Raw genomic sequence first — 23,796 nt, 5'->3', positions numbered from 1 at the left:
ATGATCTTCAGGTGTCCAAGAACAGAATGCAGAAGAACCTGGGTTTGTTGATCCCACCATTTCACAGTAGTCAGGAAGCTGGGCATATGAGATGTCATGACCCCCATTAATATCCCTCAGAGCCTTTGACCTCATCCTATATAGAGTACTTGCAGACATTTGTACTCCATATCTTTGCCAGAGTAACTGGTTCAATGATTTGGCAAGGATATCATTGTTGGCTCTTATATCCTCAAGCAACACTCTTGCAGCCCACTTGGTAGACACCATAGGATTCTTCACCTCTAAACCAAAACAAGTGTGCTCCATGTTCTGAATGGACTTGATTGCCCATGTGACACCATCAGGAAGCCTAGATGCATGCAGCCTCAACTCACAGTTACTTGCAGAACATTTAACTGTCCACCTCAAATTAGATGCCTTGAGCACAACTACAGAAAACCCACTTTGTATGCAGTTTTCCCTCACAACATCTCTCAAATGTTGTTTATATGTGAATAATTGCCATGCCTTGATGACAATTTTGCCAAACTCCTCATCATTGTACAACTCTCCATTTTTGTACAATTTTGCAAAGTAATCTTCATCTACATTGTCAGCACCACACAAGGTCTTTCCAAGGGTCAAAGTTGTCACATCATCTTCATCCATATCATCTTCATCTTCATTTCCCTGATCTACATTATCATCTTCCTGATCTTCATCTTCTTTAGAATCTAATTCACCACCATCCCCTTCATCCCCTTCATCACTCAGAATAGCTTCATCTCCACCCAAACTCACAGTAAGTTGGTTTGATGGCTCGGATGCTTCATTAGAACTTGTTCTGATAATCAATCCCCTCCTCCTAGATGTAGCCCCTGGAATTCTTTTACCAAATGTGCTAGATGTCTTGGAATATTTATAAGATGTCACTATCTCCCCAGTAGGCCCTGAAGCTTGCCTTGTGATAACATTCATCTTAGACGACAGAGGTGGTGCAATCACATCTATCCTAGATTCTGTCTGACCATCACTTTGGAAACTTTTTCTTGGACTTCTTCTGAGTACCTGGACTAGTTTGTCTTGTTCTATAGGTGGTAACCCTAATTCTTTCCTCATCTCTTCTTCTCTCTTCTCATACCTCTCCCTAGCCAACCTCTTAGCCTCAGTCTCTACTGCATTCTCCAATTGCTTCCAATACCATGCCTTCAAGTCTCTTCCAAGTCCACTATGCCATATCCTACTTCCTGTCAGCTTGACATGTGCTTCTTCCCCCCTACCTCTACCCCTACCTCTCCCCCTACCTCTCCCTCTAGGTCTCCCCCTCCCTCTTCCTCTCCCCCTACTCATGTATTCTTGTTCTTCTTCCATTTCCCTCATCAAACCGGCCCAGGTATCATCACTAGGTACTACATTATATATTTCAACTATAGGGTTTTCAACAGGTTCACCATCACTTTCATCGTCAGCTTCATTATCTCTCTCATTAACAGGTTTAGGAATAAGATCTGGAACTGAGTCTACAGGTTCTCTGACATTGGATGAAATGTTTCTCCTAGGGGTTAGTTTCTTAGGTCTCTCAACATCTATCACAGGTTGACTTGAACTACCTTCTAGCTTCCTTAGACTTCTCCTAGGGATTCCTTTTTTATGATCACATTATGTCGTACCCAACTGTCCCATACCTTGTTTCAACTCAGCAAGTATCCTACTTGCCCTCAAAGTCCTAGCAGCCTTCAGTAACTCATTTGATGAATTAGCCTCACCCACCCATATATGTATAGGGTCTTTTCCATTTAAGTTAGTAAACATTTTCACCAAGTCTTGATCATTATTCAAGTCCACATGTTTCATTTTGTGAACATAAGCAAAACTAGCATGTTTTGGAATTGGTTTCTTAATCTCAACAGCCTTATCCCAATACTCTATCACTAGGTCAACTAGATTGACTATGTCAATATCCTCAACTACACATCAACCTCAACACCCTTATACTGAAACCTCAACACCACCGCATCACTCATTCTAACATCATACCATATTCCAAGCACAAACACAGACAAGCAAGTCCTTAACACAAAATCAGTAAACAAGATAACAAAAAATTTCATTTTAGGGCATAATACTTCAATATAACCACATAAAACATGCAACAAAATGATCATGCCAAAACAGAGTACATAACATGCACAACTCAAACGTTATATAAAAATTAGGGTTTTGGATGCATACCTGAACTTCTTTTTGGCTAGATGATGCAAAAAGATTCGATCTTTCACCAGGTACCCCCAATTCTTAGCCCAAACTTGAATACCCTAGTCGCAATTTTTGAAATCAAAAAAGTTTGAATCCCCTTTTACTTTACCCTAGAATAAAAATGACTATCACCATCTATTTTTGATGGTATTATAGAGTTCGCATTCAATGCTCTGCTTTTTTTGTGTCTCGATGAACTTTTTGATGGGAAAGGCACCAGAAGGAAGAAGATGAAGAGTAATGAAGAGGGAGAATGAAGGAGAGATAGATAAATGGAGGGAATTTAAATCGGGTGGTTGGGTGAAATAAAAGGGGGCATTTTTTTCATTTTGCTATTTTTGTTAACCATGGTTTAATTTTATGTTAAAAAACCATCATTAATGTCATCATTAGAAGAAAAAAGATAACTAAGGTCATTTTGTATAATCCAAAAAAAGGGGTTACCGTTGGTGCGTAGCAGAAGTTGGGGTCGCCGTTGAGAATTTTCCATTGTTATTTCATTTTGAATATGCACTTTGGTATGTATTTTGCTTTTCTTTGGATGATGCTGCTACTACCTTGCCAAGGCTTCTACTGCTAAAGCTACTGCCCTGCCAAGGCTGCTGCTGCTACAGTTGCTGCCCTGCCATGACTAGCTGCTGCTATGCTACTTTTGCTATGCCACCTGTTGTTGCAATGCTACTTCTGCTCTACCTTCTACTATGCTAATTTTGCTAGAACATTGCTGCTTGCTATGTGTTTATTAGGCTTTAAGTAAAATTGCTTATAAGATTGTTTAAGTGATAACCTTATATAGAATAGTATAACTAGTACCTTGCTTGTAGGAATTAGAATTATATACTGATAAACCCAAATTTACCATGGAGATTGGTCACAATTTCATATTTTATATTTATTTGTTCTACTTCTAGTAGTAATAATGTTTAGTAAATGATAGACTAAAAAGTAAATAAAATACACTGTAAAGTAAGGAAATTAATTTTAAAAGTAAATAGTATCATTTATCAAAAGTATTGTAATAAAAAAATTTTGTTATTTATTTGAAAGAAGTTGAAGAAGATCTGCTTTTATTGGCTAGAGATTAAACAATCTTTTCAATGTTACATGCCGAGCGTATAAACTGCATAAGACAGAGGATTAAAAATAATCAATCAAGTGTGTCTGCATCGGAATCTCAACTATTTTCTGAAACACAAAGGCTAATAGAAGACTCTAGAGTGCAAAGGGCTATTATTAAAATAGTGAAGATTTACGATAATTTGAGAGTTGTATCTAATGTGTTTCAATCAACATGGGAGGAGCGACATAAAAATCCTGAAGCTAATCAAGATTATGATGGAGATAATCAAGAGGATGCAGACGATCCTTCAAATTTTGTACATAATGCTATTAATCTGGATAATGAAAATGAAGATTCTGAAAAAGAGGAGGAAAAGGAAGATGACAAAAAGGAAGAGGAGACAGATAAAAACAAAGAGAAGAAAAAGGAAGATGAGAAGGTGAAAGAAAAGAATGAAAAGGAACAAGAGGAGAAAGCTGATGTTAGTGTAGCAGTTGATGCAAATACTGCAAATCAAACATCAAAACATCCATTCAACTTTTTGAATGAATTTGCTTCTATGATTCAGTTTTCTGTGGATTGTGGAAAAACAGGAACTGAAGTGAATTACGTATGCAAGTGTATGAAGAGAAACAAAAGTAGAATGCAAGAAATGCCAGAATTGCATCAAGTGGAGGCTGACTATTGTTTTCTTAAAAATAAATCAATGAAAGGGTAATATTATTCTTTTACTTTTAGCATTGTTTTATTTACTTTATTTCAAATTCCTTTTAGTTTATAAATATTAATAAAACAAGTTGTTTTTGTGTAATTATAAAGTGAGCAACTTGTTACATTTGAACCTCCAATTGCAATACCAAGGGATGATATGTGCATATAAGTTAAAAAGTAAACAAAACGTTTTTGAATGTAACCAAAATATATCCTTAAGTAAAAGGATTATCTATTAAAGTAATATATATTTTTATTTTCTTTATTGAGCATTCTAATATTGCAAAAAAAATGTTTGTGAATATATTTGCATATAAATTAAAAAGTAAAAAAAATGGTTTTGAAAAGTAAATGAAATATCTGTTAAAATAAAAACATTATATATTAAAGTAAAAGGATTATCTATTAAAGTAATGCATAAAAATGAGAATAATATGTATGTTGTGTGTCTATATTGGTTCACTCACTGTCATATGGGGTATATTTTTATTAAATAAAAATGTATATGTTTTAAAATATCTATTACATGAAAAGTAAAAGAAATATCTTTAAAAGTTAAAAACAAATTGTTAAAAGTAAACAAAAATTATTTGCACTATGTGTAAAATAAATTATACATAAAGTGATTGTAACATAACTTTGAGATGAATGTATAACTTTCGAAATCGAAGAATTCTTTAACAATGGATGCAAAGCTCACAAACAATAACAAACACCTTCCATTTAGGGTTAACCCACGCCCTTAATTTGAAGATGGCGGGGTCAGGGTTTGTTGTGCTGGGGCCATTTTGGGCATGATGTTGGTGGTGATGGACATGGTGTTTGTTATGGTGTTGCAATTCGTCTATCATTGTTGATGGGAAAGGTTGAAGAAGATAAGGAAGGTTGAAGGAGGAGGGAGTGGTTGAGTCAACCACGAAAAGGAATAAAAAATTTATAAAGTTGCTATTATTTACCATTTTGAGAAACTGGGGCAAGCTCTTATATAACTAAGGACAAATATTAAATTCTATTACATGAAAAGTAAAAGTAAAAGAAATACCTATTACATGAAAAATAAAAGAAATATCTTTAAAAGTTAAAAACAAATTGTTAGAAGTAAACAAAAATTATTTGCAATATCATTGAGATGTAAAATAAATTTTACATAAAGTGATTGTAACATAACTTTGAGATGAATGTATATAACTAAGGACAAATTAGAAATTCTATTACCCAATTCTATTATATACAAAATAATATATAAAACTAAATGTACTGTATTAAAGTAAATGAAATGTATTACAAAGTTCAAAAGAAATTGCTTAAAGTGACTGTAGTGAACATTATTATAATAAGAAAAAAGTATCACAAAGCACTAAATATTTTATGAACTTCAAGGCATATTTAACATCAATTGCATCAATCTAATAATGAAGCCTGCCTATCCCAGATGAAACTAAAATAAATTAACAAAAAGAACATAAGTTGTAATAAAGTAAACAAAGATCAAATAAAAGTAAATAAACAATGTTAAAATTAACATACCTGAGAAACTACTTTGGACAATTTCTACTGTCATGAGAAACACCTGATTGCCCACAAGCTCTACAAGTTCTTCCTTTTTTGCTTTTTTCTTCAACAACTACCTCTTTGGCACTCTTCAAGAATTTAGAACTTCTAGCAGACCCTTTGTTGAGGCATTGACTCAGAGGCAAGATATCTACATCAACATCATTAGATCCAACAAAGAGTTGAATATCAGCTTCTTTGCCTTCTTTAAAACTTACACCTGACATTCAAAAACTATATAAGTTGTAGTAAAGTAAATAAATTCTGAATAAAAGTAAATTAAACAAAGTTAAAAGTAACATTCATTCACCATTTTTCTTTTTCATAAGCTCTTCCTCAAATGAAGACAAGTACTTAACAAAATCAGACATATCATCCTCACAACCCTCTGCTAGACTAACACAGGAGAACATTTTTGAGCACACATCAAAGATTAGTCGCTTCTTTTTGTCAAAGTTAATAGCCTCATCCACTGATGTAGATTTCTTCTTAACATCTTTTCTCCAATGAGTTAAAACATAATGTTCAGGGATTTCAGATATTGATTTACCTTTCATAATGAATAATATATGTCTGCACAAAACACCCTGACTCTCAAACATCTTGCAAGTATAAGTACACTCTAGTGTAGATAAATCAAATGTAACATCAAAATTCCTTTGACGTTCATTATCTACAACAATAGAAAACTCAACTCCATCACCATAAGTAGAATTACAGCTTTCAACACCGCAAGAAAAACAAGCAGCCTTACATTCTTGTTGAAATTCATAGAAAATAGAACGAGTGTAAACTGAAGAACCATGCTTCTCTAACTTTAATGGAGTAATCAGTTTAGGTATTGCTTGTTCAGTATATTCTGTTCATCTTGCTCATGCCTTTGTGCATCTAAGGTTGTTTCATACCGAAAGAGAAACTCTACACATGACACATGAGGATTTATGAAATTACAAAAAAAGTTGTTTTCACCCTCAGATCTAGAGGTAGATCTTAACAAACCACCCATAAAAAAAACCCTAAACACTACTAAAAATGGGTCGTTTTCCGACGGATTTGTTCCGACAGACTTAAATTCCGTTGGAAAATTCGAATATTCCGACGGAATTTTGGTCTGTCGAAAAAATCCGTCGAAAAATATAAGTTGCGATGGAAAATCCCTCGAAAATATTTCGACAAATTTTTTATCCCTCGGAATTAACTGCTTTCGACGGAATATTCCCTCAGAAAATTTCTTCCGACGGAAAATTAATTTTCGAGGGAAAAAATCCGTCGGAACATATTAATTTCCTACGATTTTAAATCCGTATAGGTCGTTTTCCAACGGATTTGTTCCGACGGACTTAAATTCCGTCGGAAATTTCCGACGGAATTTAGGCATTTTCCGACGATTTTTTTTTTTAAAAAAATCAAAAATAAAACCCTAATGAAATCCGGACCCCTATCCCCTTCCCTTTTCATTTCTCTTTCTCTCTCCTCACCTCCTCCTCTTTCTCTTTCCTCTGCTCCTCTCTTTCTCTCTCCTCACCTCCTCTTCACCGCAACCTATACGCATCCTCTTTCTACTCCTCTGTTCACAAGATTTAAACCCATACGCATCCCCTTTCTACTCGATTGAACAAGATTGAACAAGATTTAAACGCGCAGATCGGGGCTACTTGTGCCTGAATGCGACCATTGTTTAGATCTAGGTTTTTTTTTTTTTTGAAACATAGATCTTGTTAATTGTAAATGTAATTGTAATGTTAATTTATAAAATTTATTAGATAATTATATATTTATACATTTTTACTAATTTTACTTGTTTAAGTTTGGTTTTCTGAACTTTTTGGGGTTATTTTCGGTTTTTTGGGGTTAATGGTGGTGGTGTGGTGGTGTCGGTGGTGGTGGGGTGGGCTGTTGTGGTGGTGTCGGTGGTTATGGGGTGGGGTTGTGGTGGTGTCGGCGGTTATGGGGTGGGGTTGTGGTGGTGTCGGTTTGGTTTGGTGTGGGAAGGTTGTTGTGGTGGTGTCGGTGGTGTTGGGATGGGGTTGTGGGTGTTGTGGTGGTGTCGGTGGGTGGGTCTGGGGTATGGGTGGACTGTTGTGGTGGTGTCGGTGGGTGGGTCTGGGGTATGGGTGGGCTGTTGTGGTGGTGTTGGTGGGTGGGTGTGGGGTATGGGTGGGCTATTGTGGTGGTGTCGGTGGGTGGGTCTGGGGTATGGGTTGGTTGTTGTGGTGGTGTCGGTGGGTATGGGTGGGTAGGGGGGGCAGGGGGTGGGCTGGTGGTGGGTGGGAGGTTTTTTTTTTTTTTTTTTCTATTAAATTTTCCAACGAAATTTTTCGTCGAAATATACCTCTTCCGACGGAATTTTTCGTCGGAAACTTGCGACGGACTTCCCAATTAAGTCAAACTTGACTCCGAAAGAATAAAATCCGTCGGAAATTCCGTCGGAATGGACCTTTCCGACGGAATTTCCCTCGGAATATCGCGAAATTCCTACAAAGTGTAATGCGACGGTGCATTCCGACGGAATTCCGTCGGAAATAGGCATTTCCGACGGAATTCCAGGGTTTTCCGACGGATTTTTTTCGTCGTTGATTAGCTGTTTTCTAGTAGTGAAAATAGGCTGGGATCCAGAGATGCTTGATCTTGAACATATAAGCAAACCATTCATGAGCTACCAAATCATATTTTTCCATCACAGTATTCCAACCATCAACAAACTCATTAGGTTCAATTTCCCTGTCCCAAACAACAGCACAAAGTTCTTTCAAAAAGTCAGTGTCATTACAGAAAGTTGTACGCACTTTCTCAAGCACTTTCCTCATGATGTGCCACATGCACAATCGATTTTCGTTTTGGTAAAAACTTTCTGTATTGCAATACCCATTGCAGGGTCTTGGTCAATAATAAGGCAAGAAGGCTCATTTCCCATACACTTTAGAATATTCTGAAAAAGCCATACAAAAGATTCCACATCTTCTTTAGATAACAAGGCTGCACAAAATGTGACACATCGTTTATGATGGTCAACTCCAGTAAAAGGTCAGAACACTAAGGAGTATTTATTTGTATCATATGTGGTGTCAAAAGAAATGGAATCCCCAAACAAGTGAAAGTTTTTAAATTGATTTTTAGTGCCTCTCACATGTTTATAGCCTCCACAATATTCTTTCATCATCCTATAGGACATAACAACTCCAATGTTCAACTTTGAATTATCCAATATAAACTTCATATGAACACAAGTTAAGCCATCATCATATGGTTTAGTAACCTGTCTAGTACTAGGAATTGAGAAGGGATGACAATGACTTTCATGAAAGAAATAAACTATATACTTTCCACCATCACAATACTTAAACTTAATCATAGTTGGACACCCAATCCTCCTAACTATGTTCTTCCTAAAAACAACACCTTCAACCTCTTTTTTATCTTTCTTATTATCATTGACAAAACCTTCTTTATTACCAACCAAATATTAATAAGTACAAGACCCTTTTTACCATCAGGACCAGTCAACTTCTTTTCTACCTTGCTAGTACTACTACGGATTTTGAATCCACATTCACTTGCATACTTATAGTAAAAATCAATTCCATCTTGAAGACAATTAAATTTCATTCTAAAAATAGGCTTATTTTCCATAGACCAACCAGGTTTAAACTCTTTACCACCTTTAGTATTATAAACTGTCCTAGTTAGTAAAGCATGAGAGGGAGCTATAAAAATGCTTACATTAACATCTCCAGCTTGAACATCAGGAGAAGAGAGCCCAACTGTTTCAAATTAAAAGTAGACAAAACATCACTAAAAGTAAAAAGAAAACAATTAAAAAAATGAGGAAATGAAATATTTAAAGAATGTTTCAAACATTATCCTGAAAAGTAGATGAATCCAAATTAAAGGTAGACAAAACATCACTAAAAGGAAAAGTAAAACAATTAAAAAAAATGAGGAAATCAACAGGTCAAGCCAAAATCTTCTAGGAACAACAACTTCCTGGAACATCCTTATGTAGTCTTTCGAAGTACCAAATTATAATTGAGAATAGATAAACCAGTTAAGGATCAATAATATGGAATTGCAGCAATGGCCATATAGACAAAACCTTTAAAATACCCTTCATTCAATAGGAAAAAAAAACCAAGTACTGAACCAAAGAATCAACCACATAAATAAAAACCATCATAAATTCATATAACATATTTTGAGAGAGAGGAGGGCTGTCAAATTAGTAGTTGATCCCCACTCATTAGATTAAGGAATTCGTAAGTCGGGTTGATATAGAAGGATATAAGATAAAAAGGCATTTTGTCATTCAGATAAGCAAGCAACAGTGCATAAGAAGAGCCAAGGGATACAGTAAGAGATAAATCAATTGGTGCTTAATATGGACACAACTTAATGACTTGCTGCCATCAGATCCAAGCAGATTTTCACGGTCATTTTAAAAATGAACTCAAAGCCCTTGTGCAAATGTTCAGATATCATCATTTGGCAGCTCAAATTGTGTTAAGTTCTAAGAAAAAAACTTAATAGCTTGGACTACGTCCATGAAGGAGAGCAACCCTCTTACAAATTACAATCCCAAATGAGATTCCATCCCAAAGCAACCCTCTGATCAACAGTAAATAATGATAAATATAAAGTAGATAAAAACCATTTAAAAGTAAAAGCAAAACTAAAAGAATACATCAAAAAATCGAAAAAGCAGTAGTGAACATAACATATCAAACTTAAGTAAAACATTTAAAAAATTGCATTACATAATCAAACGAAATCAAGAATAATCAAAATTACTCAAACTAAAGCAAAAATCAGTAAAGAAGAACAAAAACAAACCAAAAACAAAAGCAAAAACCCTAATTATATGTAAAATCGAAAACGAAAACGAAAACAAAATCGAACAAAACAATAATAGAAATAAAACCAAAAGAAATAATAATAGAAATCGACAACGAAATCGAACAAAAACAAAACAAAAACCCTAATTATATGATCAATCATCAAAGAAGATACACAAAACAAAAAAAATCTAAATTTACCTCTCTAGAATGATTGAATCACAACAAAAAAAGGACAAACGCAGAAGAACAACGAAGAAGTTGCGAAATCGAAGAAGAAAATCGATGAAATCGAAGAGCAAAATCGAAGAGCGAATTCGAACAATGAAATTGCCTTCAGCGCCTTCAGAGAGATCCGATGTAGAGAGAGAAATTAAGAACGTAGAGAGCGAAAGTAAGAAAGAGAGAGAGAGAGTTAGAATGGAGGTCATTCAATGCCCAAAATTACAAAACTGACCTTAATAAGGAAGATGGAACTTCAACCGTTAGGTCTAACGCTATAAATGGCTAATATTAGTTCGCAGTTCTTATTATTCAAGGTAGTTCGTACGAGATCTCATTTATATATATAGAAGTATTTTTTTGAAAAAGTAAAATACAAGATTAAGATTAGGAACGCCTTGTCAGAAGATCGTGCCCAATTTATCTAGAAATAAAAAATAAGAACTTGTTGTCTTGAAAAGGGTCAATATCTTAATGGGTCGGAGTAGAATAGCCGAGAGAAGCAACATAATCTGCAGCACGATTTCCTTCCCAAAACACATGTAATAAGGATGACTTAAAGGTCAAGAAAGAGTCCAAGATAGTCTTGATATCATCCGACAAAAGATAAATCTGCCACGAAAATTTATGTATAATACCCCTGTAAAATATCATTACAGTTGGATTGTCTCTTTTCAATGAAAATATGGAGATATTAAGTTCTCAGATCAGCAAGAAAAGCTAGGCAAGAACCTAGGTTATAGGTTTGATTAGCAATATGATTTTCCTTAACAATCTCTAAAAACCACACTGACATAAGCTGAATTGTCAAATCAGAACCATAAAAATTGAGTTTAAACGAAGGAGGAGACCAAGTAATAATAGTAGAAGTAGGATTTTTAAGTTGCGAATGGAAGAAATTACAGGAAATGTGAATAGTATCTAAAACACATCGGGATTGTCATTCCTAAAATGAGAAAAAGAACGAATATAGGCATTAGTAATAGTGGTTTTAGAGTTCTTACAAATCACAGCATTGCGACATTTCCAAATACTCAAGAAAAGGATGGCAACCTTAGGAAAGTGAAAGGAATGGTGTCCTTCCAACAAGTGTATTATTCCGATAGAGGGTTCAGAATTATTACAGAGCTAATTCTTCAGTAAGGTCAAGTGATCGGAATGCCTAGGTGGAGGCCGCTTCCAATCAGTAATATTGAGGTACAATTGATATTACAGCTTGATTTTAACTGAACCCTTCGGGTCGAACCCAATCAAATCTCCGATCCAAGACGTCGAATTAATCCGAAAGGATTTAATGAGTCGACAGAGTTTTACGAATACAGACGTCGGAAATCGAGCCTAGGGCGTCGATACCGATCGTCGCAAAATTACAAGCAACAAGTATGAGCGTAGCCGTAGCTAGGCTAGGCAAGCTCATAGCAAGCCTAGGCGCGCCATGTATGTGCTAGGCGCACCATGGCAACCCATCGCAAGCTAGCAGCATGCTAGCATGGGTGCCTAGGTGCGCATGGCAGCTATCGCAAGCCACACAGGCACCAGGCAGCCCATAGCAGCTAGCAGCATGCTAGCGTGGTGCCTGGGTGCATATGGTGCCCTATCGCAGCGCACAGCCCTTGCTAGGCACCATCGCAAGGCCTGACACCATGCACAAGAACCATCGCAATGTCAGGGGCATGCGTGTGTGTGCGTGTGTGCCTCGCAGCCTCGCACAGCAGCCGCACTGATGCGTGTGGGCTGGTGCGTGTGCGTGCGATGGCTAGCTGGGTTGCTAGGCAGCAGCACCACGCATGCATGTGCGTGTGCGTGGGGAATGCCTCGCACCAAGCACAAGCAGTGCTAGGCACTAGCTAGTGCGAGCATAGGGTGGTGCATGATGTGTGTGGGCTAGCAATGTGTGTGCGTAGGTGCGTAGCGCATGGCTGGTGCGTGATGAATGTGCGACCAGCCAATGCGTGCGATGCGAGGGCCAGCGCCAGCGATGCCCAGCTAGCACTGGCTGTGCTAGCGATGCGATGCGAGAGAGTGCTAGGCAGCTGCAGCGCTAGGCTAGCAGCATCAGCGCCCAGCAGCTCGCAGCGTGCTAGGGCTGATGCGTGCTAGGCCAGTGCATGCTAGCACTGCCTGCTAGCATACCAAGCGGGCTGGCTGCCCAGCCTTGGTGCTAGGCGCCAGCTGGCAGCCTTGGCAGCCAAGGCAGGCTGCCAGCCCAGCTGCCACGAGGTGGCGGTTTAGGTGAGGGGTGGGGACTAAGCTTGGGCAAGGCCTTGAGGAGCAAAGCAATGGTCCCCCCCACCCATTCATGGTCCTCACCTAACCTTCTCTCTCTATTTGACACTTGTTGCATTGTGATTAGTTTTTGTTTAATAATTTATTTTAGAAATAAATTAATTAGCAATAATACATTCTCCCACATTGGTGGAGGATGAAAAATCAAGGGATCATTTCCCTATAAATACCAAGCTTGGTATTGGGATTTGGTACAACCTTGAGTGGAATTAAAAAGGAAACTCTAAGAAAAAAGTAAACCTTTGGTTCGTAAAACTCATAGTTATTTTGTCCGGGTCTTGACTAACCTTCAAGACTTAGGACGCTTGGGTCGGGTCGAGGGTATGATTCGTTAGAGATCTCGTCTTTTCGGGATTTTGAAGTAAGAGCTCTTTGGGAGCGAAGCACGCGTCAAAGGTATAATTCTTGTCCTTAATCTTGTTTGATTAATTTATTATGCTTGTTTAATTGCTTTAATTAAGGGGCGGGTCTTGGTGGGTTTCCTTCCGCGTAGTGTCGGGTCACTACGAAACCCTACAGAAAGAGATAGAGAGAATTAAGTTACCGATATTTCATCACCTTCACCGACTTGGCAAGAAAATTAAAGCACTTCGATTGGATCGAGGTGGCGAATATTTGATCCATGGATTCGACGATCACTTGAAAGAATGTGGCATTCTTTCAGAGTTGACACCTCCCGGAACTCCTCAATGGAACGGAGTGTCTGAACGGAGGAATCGGACCTTGTTAGACATGGTTTGGTCAATGATGGGTCTTAGTGAACTCCCTATCTCGTTCTGGGACATGCGCTACAAACAACAGCACTAACACTGAATAGAGCTCCGTCAAAAGTTGTTGAAAAGACTCCATATGAATTATGGACTAAGAAACCTCCTAGGTTGTCTTTTCTCAAGATTTGGGGATGCGAAGCATATGTCAAGCGATTAATTTCGGACAAACTTCACCCCAAATCGGATAAGTGTTTCTTTGTGGGATATCCAAAAGAAACCAAAGGGTATTACTTCTACAATAAATTCGAGAACAAAGTGTTTGTTGCTCGTGATGGTGTCTTTTTGGAGAAGGATCACCTTTCCAAAATGACAAGTGGGAGGAAAATCGAACTCGACGAAGTTCGAGAGGACGAGCAACAATGTCAACCTGACAAAACTGACAATCTAGATACTTTGGAAGCATCTGAGAAGATTGGTCAGAGTCAAACAGACAATGTAAATGCTCAACCGATTACCCTACGTAGGTCGCAACGACAAAGATCTCAACCAAACAGATACCTCGGTATCGTCTTAGCTGATGATCAGGACATCCTAGTTATGGATGGTGATGAGCCGGCGACATACAAGCAAGCTATGACGAGCCCCAACTCTGCAAAATGGCAAGAGGCCATGAAATCTGAGATGGACTCCATGTCTGAAAATCAAGTCTGGAACTTAGTGAATTTGCCCGAGGGTTATACACCCATTGGATGCAAATGGATCTTCAAAGTGAAGACAGACAAGGATGGAAATGTATCGATATACAAAGCTAGACTGATGGAAAAAGGTTATAGACAAGTCCACGGGATTGACTATGATGAAACTTTTTCACCAGTTGCAATGCTAAAGTCCATCCAGATTATCCTAGCGATTGCTGCATATTACGATTACGAAATATGGCAAATGGATGTCAAAACCGCGTTCCTTAATGAGATTTTGGAAGAAACTGTGTATATTACACAGCCAGAAGGTTTTGTCGATCCAGGCAACGCTGGAAAGGTTTGCAAGCTGAAGAAGTCCATTTATGGACTAAAGCAAGCCAGCAGGAGTTGGAATCTGCGATTTGATGAAGCCATCAACAAGTTTGGTTTTATCAAGAATCCAGATGAGTCTTGTGTATACAAGAAGGTCAGTGGGAGTGATATTGCATTCCTAGTTCTGTATGTCGATGACATACTGCTCATTGGTAACAGCACAAAATTGTTGGAGTCCGTAAAGGGCTGGTTGGGAAAGTGCTTTTCAATGAAGGACTTAGGAGAGGCACAATACATATTGGGCATCAAGATCTACAGGGATAGATCTAAGAGGATGATTGGATTAAGCCAGAGTACTTACATTGATAAGGTACTGGCTCGATTCAACATGGAAAATGCCAAAAGAGGGCATTTACCCATGTCCTATGGCATAACTCTCAGCAAGAAACAGTGTCCGCAGACACCTGTTGAGCGAGAAAGAATGAATCAGATCCCATATGCTTCGCTAATCGGATTGATCATGTATGCCATGATATGTACAAGGCCGGATGTATCGTATGCCCTGAGTGCAACGAGTCGATACCAATCGAACCCAGGAGAGGCGCATTGGACTGCGGCCAAAAACAACCTTAAGTACCTAAAAAGGAACAAGGATAAATTCCTGGTGTATGGAGGCCACAAAGAACTGGTTGTTGAAGGTTACACCGACGCTAGCTTCCAGATTGACAAAGACGACTTCAAGTCACAGTCAGGGTATATATTCTGTCTGAATGGAAGAGCGTTCAGCTGGAAGAGTGCCAAGCAGAGCACCACTGCAGACTCTACAACTGAAGCCGAGTACTTGGCCGCTTCGGAAGCAGCCAAGGAAGCTATTTGGATTCGCAAGTTCATCAGTGAACTTGGTGTTGTACCCACAATCAAGGGACCGATAGACCTCTATTGTGATAATAATGGAGCTATCGCTCAGGCCAGGGAGCCGAGAGAACACCAGAAGGTCAAACACGTGCAAAGGCGATTTCACATGATAAGGGAATGGAAATCCGAAGGTGAAATCAGAATTTGTAAGATCGGCACGGATGATAATGTAGCCGATCCTTTGACTAAACCTTTGCCTCAAGTGAAACACAACAAACACGTTGAGGCAATGGGAATCAAGCACATAGGAGACTGGCTTTGATATTCCCTGTACAAGTGTTTTAATTAAACAGGGTTGATTTAATGTAAGACACTGTACTAAAACCATTCATTAATGGAGTAATTAATTTTTGTGCAAAATTATCATTCACTCCATTACTATTTAATTGTGGTTTAGAATTAAATAATGAGTCCATTCGATTTACGGAAATATTCAAAACAGGGTATCAAGACCATGTCTTGGATAAAGAAACACCTGTTAAGTGAACATTGAATATTAAATCGAAAAGTATCCCTAATCGAGGTCATCTAACAGATGGACGATTGATGACCGCCATAGATTAGTGTGTAGTATGATTTACAGCACCGTTTCTTATGCTGCAAGGACGTGACAGTCATAAATCATTTGCACAGGTATAATTTAGAACTGTACTGGATAAGACCTATGAGAGTACTTTAAGAAAATTTAAATTTTGTCATAAGTACATTTCTCATTATGGCTATCGGAACTTATTTCCTCAGACCATGAGTACTGTGAAGTTTTCTTGTTTGAGTACTAGGCTCTTTGATGTTTCCAAACGTCTGCCGTAACTGGGGATCATAACGGGAACACTCGGGAGTCTATGTCCTCTTAGTAAGAAGAACTTACAATACAAGACTGGGATTGTCCCCCTACTAACAATAGGGAAAATGTTTTGTTGTTTACAAGGCCGCTCGAAGAGCGAGACTGTGAAAATGCATGGCCGTGCTCAGATGGATTTTAGAAATCATCTGTTTATTGACAGTCAAACTCGGAGATCGAGAAACACTTCTGAACGTAATAAGGATAACAAAGAATCTTACCTTACAGTTCACGAAGAAACATTAAGTGACAAAGGAAATGAGTTATACACAATATGCACACTTGTCCTGAAAGACAAGTGGGAGATTGAAAGGAATGGTGTCCTTCCAACAAGTGTATTATTCCGATAGAGGGTTCAGAATTATTACAGAGCTAATTCTTCAGTAAGGTCAAGTGATCGGAATGCCTAGGTGGAGGCCGCTTCCGATCAGTAATATCGAGGTATAATTGATATTACAGCTTGATCTTAAATGAACCCTTCGGGTCGAACCCAATCGAATCTCCGATCCGAGACGTCGAATTAATCCAAAAGGATTTAATGAGTCGACAGAGTTTTACGAATACAGACGTCAGAAATAGAGCCTAGGGCGTCGATACCGATCGTCGCAAAATCACAAGCAACAAGTATGAGCGTAGTCGTAGCTAGGCTAGGCTAGCTCATAGCAAGCCTAGGCGCGCCATGTATGTGTTAGGCGCACCATGGTGTTCTAGACACCACCACAGCCTAGGCGCACCATGGAAACCCATCGCAAGCTAGCAGGATGCTAGCATGGGTGCCTAGGTGCGCATGGCAGCTATCGTAAGCCACACAGGCACCAGGCAGCCCATAGCAGCTAGCATCATTCTAGCGTGGTGCCTGGGTGCATATGGTGCCCTATCGCAGCGCACAGCCCTTGCTAGGCACCATCGTAAGACCTGGCACCATGCACAAGCACCATCGCAATGCCAAGGGCATGCGTGTGTGTGCCTCGCAGCCTCTCACAGCAGCCGCACTGATGCGTGTGGGCTGGTACGTGTGCGTGGGATGGCTGGCTAGGTTGCTAGGCAGCAGCACCACGCATGCATGTGCGTGTGCGTGTGTGCATGCCTCGCACCAAGCACAAGCAATGCTAGGCACTGGCTAGTGCGAGCATAGGGTGGTGCATGATGCGTGTGGGCTAGCAATGTGTGTGCGTAGGTGCGTGGCGCATGGCTGGTGCGTGATGAATGTGCAACCAGCCAATGCGTGCGATGCGAGGGCCAGCGCCAGCGATGCCCAACTAGCACTGGCTGTGCTAGCGATGCGATGCGAGAGAGTGCTAGGCAGCAGCAGCGCTAGGCTAGCAGCATCAGCGCCCAGCAGCTCGCAGCGTGCTAGGGCTGATGCGTGCTAGGCCAGTGCATGCTAGCACTGCCTGCTAGCATACCAAGCTGGCTGGCTGCCCAGCCTTGGTGCTAGGCGCCAGCTGGCAGCCAAGGCAGGCTGCCAGCCCAGCTGCCATGAGGTGGCAGTTTAGGTGAGGGGTGGGGACCAAGCTTGGGCAAGGCCTTGAGGAGCAAGGCAATGGTCCCCCCCACCCATTCATGGTCCTCACCTAACCTTCTCTCTCTATTTGACACTTGTTGCATTGTGTTTAGTTTTTGTTTAATAATTTATTTTAGAAATAAATTAATTATCAAAAATACATTCTCTCACATTGGTGGAGGATGAAAAATCAAGGGATCATTTCCCTATAAATACCAAGCTTGGTATTGGGATTTGATACAACCTTGAGTGGAATTAAAAAGGCAACTCTAAGAAAAAAGTAAACCTTTGATTCGTAAAACTCATAGTTATTTTGTCCGGGTCCTGACTAACCTTTAAGACTTAGGACGCTCGGGTCGGGTCGAGGGTACGATCCGTCGGAGATCTCGTCTTTTCGGGATTTTGAAGTAAGAGCTCTTTGGGAGCGAAGCACGCGTCAAAGGTATAATTCTTGTTCTTAATCTTGTTTGATTAAGTTTATTATGGTTGTTTAATTGCTTTAATTAAGGGGCGGGTCTTGGTGGGTTTCCTTCCGCGTAGTGTCGGGTCACTACGAAACCCTACAGAAAGGGATAGAGAGAAATAAGTTTGAGGGACCAAAAGAAATCTGGAATCTATGAAGAAGAAGAAGAAGAAGAAGAAGAAGAAGAAGAAGAAGAAGAAGAAGAAAGATTTCCAACTCAGTAAGAGAGGAAGAGGACCAACATTCAGAAGAGAAAGGGCAAAGAAGAAATAAATGCTATTGAGATTTAGGGTGATTAATAAAAAAAGGCGCATAATTTAATGAAAGTGCAGCTAGTACTGAAGAAGGGAGGGTTAGATTGAGTAAGATAACAATTAGTGTCCTTTTAAAATTAATAATTTGAATTATTAACGGCGAACCAGTAGGAAAAAGCAAAACAATTAAAGTAATATAATAAGAACACAAAGATTTACCGAGGTTCAGCTTAACTTAAAGCCTACTTCCTCCCTACCCTAATTACTTTATTAATCTCCTTTGAAAAACAAAAGCAATTACAATTTATTGTTTGTCTACTCGAGTCAAATAATTTCCCACACATAAATCTAGATGTGCAATGTGAACATGATCTCACAAGCAGGCGTACTTGACCTCACAAATTCTATCCAATCACTAATCCCTTAAGGATTCAATTACAAATACACAAGCTCTCTCATAAAGCTAAGGTAAGAGACAATGAAAACCGTAACAATGTGTGCACTACAAGTTTATAAACTAGCGATTTGTTTCCAAAGAGTGTTGAGCTTTTCAAATGAATCTCTAAGCTCAACCTAGAAATGTAATTATGTTAAAAGGGCCTTGGGGGATGAATCATTCTGTGACCAAAAAAGATCATGTATGTCTTAGTCAAAGATAGTTTCCACAATACATCACATACATAAATGAAAACATCTCTATACTATTATATTTCCATAAATAGCAATAGAATATTCATCCCTCTATTTTATTAAATGCATCACTTGAGTTATCACGCTTGTCAAGCATAATTTTGACAATAAATATCTTTAATTAAATATATATTAGTAAAAACTATATTATGAAAGTAGACATTGTAAAAATCCAACAATATATTACATGACCAGGTTTATAAATTATATAGTATTAAAAAAATTAAGTCAAAGGTAACGTATGAATAGTGCAAAATCTAAAGTGATACATTTAAAAAAACGGAGGGAGTATATCCTAAGACATATGCATAATAATTCATCTCTCTAAACATCACAACTACAACTTCCCTTAGTCAGCGAATATTCCCATGCTAAAAATATGTTAAAGGAATAAATGAGACCTTCAGAAATAGTAAACGGATAGCCAACTAACGGACCATATTTATCAAGTAGACTTTTTGTTCAATTTACTGAACTGGTAGTGATGCGGGTGCATGAAACTTGGTGGAGGAAGTTGAAGAAGTGCTTGACACGTTGTGAGGAGAGAAGGGTAGCCCGTCATTGGGGATCCCACTTCCTCTATGCCCATGGCCCTTTAAAAGCCTTGGACATTACACTTTTTAAGGTGTGTTAGGATTTGAATTCATGACTGTTTGGGGGACCTTGAATTAAAAGTGATTGTATCATTACTCTTTTTTATAAGAAACCGATAGAGAATCGCCAATGAGTTTTAGGAAAACTCATAAACCTCCTTCATGCCTTTCACCAAAGTAGAGTTCAAGGGATATTTGGCACGAATCCAAAGTTTGCCCATGCCCGAATTGGTCTACTTGTATGAGAAATGAGTTCGGGAGCGAGGGTACTAAGATAACATTCCCATTAGGGGGGAATCTCCATCCTAGCCCTAGTGCGGCCTCTACTAGCTCTTGCTTTTCACAATTTCATTGCCAAACAATATATGCAACGTGATATCTAAAACTAAGTTAGTTGATTTTATTTACACGCGTCAATCACATAGAGATTTTATTACAATGAATGTCGTTATTCTTATTTAATTCAAATTCATGAAAGAACAATAATAAACAAGATTCGCCTTGGCTTAAGTGATAAAACAGTCAATTAATTTATTCAATTCTAGTCTTATTTAACTAAAGTTCACTATGTCAAAAATGATGAATTAAATATTTATTTAATGTGATAAAGCAACACTAATTAATCGTTTTAGGTGATTTAAGACAAGAAAAGTAGAGTGATTTATCTAAGTGCTTGGGAATTACCACTCTTCCTTGCTAGATCTTCGTTTAGAAAGCAAATGGACACCTTCTTGTCGGGGAACCTCCACCGTAAGAACAAAACAATTAAAAAGGTGATTGTTTAGGGTAAGAGGGTTGATTATTACGTAAGTTCACAAAGATGTTATTGCTGACTTTTAGGCTATTTTTCTGTGTGTTTAGAGCTCGTATTAAACCTCTATTTATAGGGAATGGGTTAGATTACGGTTTCTGAGATTCTGTCGCAGCAGGTGGCGCGCGCAACTGTGAAGGTTGCGCGTGGCTTCCGCACGCAAGTGAAGGAGTTGCGCTGCCTAGAACAACGTGACTTCTAGTCTTGCGAGTAGCTGTATGGTAAGATTCGATTTAGTATCTTTTTAAAATTCTGAATCTTCCGCAAGCGCTTCTCTGAAGGTTGCGCGGGTTGTTGTGCGCGCCAGGCCAGCGCGACTTCATGAGTTGTGCGTGGATTTTCCTGCGGCAGCCCTAGATTTTAACCTAGGCGCTTTAAATCCGTCTGAAATTAGGTTTAGTCTTTGGATAAGGCCTAATTTCTGGTCGGGCTTAGTGTTAATAAGATTTTAGTTCATTTTGTTTTGGTCAAGCTAGCTAGGTTTATGTGTTTAGGCTTTAATCAGTAGTCCATAAGCATTCGCTACACCAATCTAGCACAAAGACAAAATTATTTATCGTCATAGCACTTCCGGTCGAGACAGGGGACCAAAAGTAGATGTCTACACACATAGTCGCTCTAAACTCCTTGGTGGTCACCTCTCGGGGTTGACCATCATCAAACTTGAGTAACTTTTGTTTGCTTAGAATAAAACTCCAAGGATTCCATGTGTTAGCCAAGAAAGAAAACTTATCAATGTATTACTCAACTAATTTAATCAGCTATATCTTCTTTGTCATAAAGAATTTTTAGGTGATTCAAATTAGCGATGAAAGTAGAGTCCAAGAGCTTTCCAACGACAGGTCACATGCCTTATTTGAGCAAGAAATGAAGAAGTTATGAGCGTTTGAAATCGAGTTGTCCAGGCAGAGCCGCTAGAGTGCCGACTATTGGAGCGCCTGCTCCTCTTTTCAGAGCGCTCGTTCCATCCGAAATTGGGATTTTTGACAGAATTTTTGGAGCAACTGCTCCCCTCTATGGAGTGACCCCTCTATTTGAGCGGAGCGACCACTCCAACCTTCTAGAGCGACCGCTCTAGAACCCCTATTTTGTAGCGGCTTTTGTTCTTTCTTTTTGTTTTCTTTGTTTGCTTTTATTCTTGGACTTTCATTTGTTATCCAAGGGTGTAATGTAAGAACTTTAGGTTTTTTTTGGAAAGACTTTAAATAGGGCTAAGCTTGCCTTTTTAGGCTTTGATTAAACCCTTATTGCATCAAAATTGGTGATTGATGTGATAAGAATTTATCTTTGTTATTTGTTCTCTCCAAAATTACATCTTGAATATTGAAGTTTGGATTGAAAATTTGTTTTTGTTGGTTATTTTATATCAATTTGATTCAAGAGCCCAGGTTATTAGCCTAGAAAGATCCTACCTTTTTTAATCTCTCTTTTCCCCTCTCAAAAGATTTCATCTTTTTTCCCCACAAAATTTTAACTCTTCACTCTCAAAAGATACAAACTTTCCTTCTTGAAACATGGATGATATATACTTTATGAAGATGAAGAAAGTCACAATGAGCACTCTAGATTGGATGCTCTAGAAAGGAAGTTTGATAGACTTCTTGAAATCTTGGAGAATAGAAGAAGTCCTAGAAGAAGGAGAAGTCCAAGTGCAGAAGATGGTTCTGACTCTCTTCACCGGAGAAGGGAACACCACCAACGGCACCATGAGGACAACCGTGACGTAGGGAAAACTAGGTCGTTGAGTAATCCTCCCTAAGGGAAAAAAATTATAATCACTTAACAAATCTAAATACAAGTATAGAGCTAAGTTAAGGGTCGAACCACTAGGAACGGTTATGCTCAAGTATCCAATTAACGCCTAAGCTAGGTCAAAGTCAAGAGTGAAGAATTGAGTAACTAATACTAATCAACTACTAAGAATCAAACAAATGGAACACTAGGGAATGGGGATCAACATGTAATCATGAAAATTGCAACAACTTGGGAAGGTTAAGCCAATCAATGGTTGTGAAGAGTAATGGAAAGAGCTATCAATTGCATCAAAGAGCTATCGCCTAGTCGTCAAGCTAGGTCTCCACTATGAATGACAAATTAGGAGAATCACAATTCAAACCAATCAACAACTGCAAATCCTAAATTGAGTGGTCATGTCATTAGGATCTACAATGCAATCTAGCATAGTTCTCAAAGCCTAATCAAACTAAGCACATGCAAACTTCCATTAATCAATTTCATCTCAATAATTAATCAACATAATTCCCAAATTAATCACAATCAATTAATCATACAAGCTTTACCCAAAACCTAGCAAGCAACTACTCGCTAAAATTCATCATCAAATCAAGGCAAGTAAATGAAATCAAGAATCAACAAATATTGTTATTTTTTTGAAGCAAAACGCAATTAATTAAGTACAACGTTCTTAAAATTAAAAAGCACTCTCCAAACGGTTACTTTTTGTTTCTTTTCGACCGAATGATATGTTCCCTTGTAGCTATTACCCAAAATTATAGCATTTATCTGAGGGTTTAAATTTAATTAGATCACACACACACACACACATATATGTATATATATTTATAGCTAGTTTTTCTACCATTTCATTATTAATATGAGGGAATAGTTTTATTTCAACTGCATAGGGCCTTCATAATCATTGGGATGACCCTGATTGAGAAGCAGGAGACTTTTTGCCAAGTTAGAAAAATGTACTTTTATGGTGGATAGCTGTTTTTCTTGGCTATGTGATATCTAATGTAGGGATCTAAATAGACCCTAGTAAGGTGAAAGTCATTCAATCTTGGCTTACTCCTACCACTCTCACCCATATTAGGAGTTTCCATGTCTTAGCTTCTTTCTATCGAAGATTTATGAAGAATTTTAGTGCTATTTTAGCTCCGGTTACCGAATGCATGAAGAAGGGAACTTTTGAGTGGACACCGTGTGCTCAAGAGGCTTTTGAGGCTCTAAAGATGAAATTGTGTGAAGATCCAATCTTGGCTCTTCAAGATTTTGATCAACCCTTTGGGGTTGAATGTGATGCTAGTGGAGTTGGAGTTGGGGCAGTACTTGTTAGGGCTGGCAAAAGCTAACCCGACCCGA

General features: G+C 38.6%; 1 protein-coding gene across 1 annotated transcript; it reads right to left on the bottom strand.

Annotated features, from left to right (window-relative positions):
- Positions 1 to 1,949: 1,949 nt before the first annotated feature.
- LOC110712100 lies at positions 1,950 to 23,537 on the bottom strand. The gene is made up of 7 exons (XM_021890519.1): positions 23,504 to 23,537; positions 9,049 to 9,321; positions 8,426 to 8,536; positions 8,207 to 8,306; positions 5,871 to 6,280; positions 5,549 to 5,780; positions 1,950 to 2,052 (listed from the first exon to the last, which is right to left on the bottom strand). Exons 1-7 carry the CDS (start codon positions 23,535 to 23,537, stop codon positions 1,950 to 1,952), a joined length of 1,263 nt encoding a protein of 420 aa, XP_021746211.1.
- Positions 23,538 to 23,796: the final 259 nt, after the last annotated feature.

Source organism: Chenopodium quinoa, unplaced genomic scaffold (assembly GCF_001683475.1).
Source record: "Chenopodium quinoa cultivar QQ74 unplaced genomic scaffold, ASM168347v1, whole genome shotgun sequence".
Lineage (NCBI taxonomy): Eukaryota > Viridiplantae > Streptophyta > Magnoliopsida > Caryophyllales > Amaranthaceae > Chenopodium > Chenopodium quinoa.
This window is presented reverse-complemented; position numbering and strand designations above follow the sequence as displayed.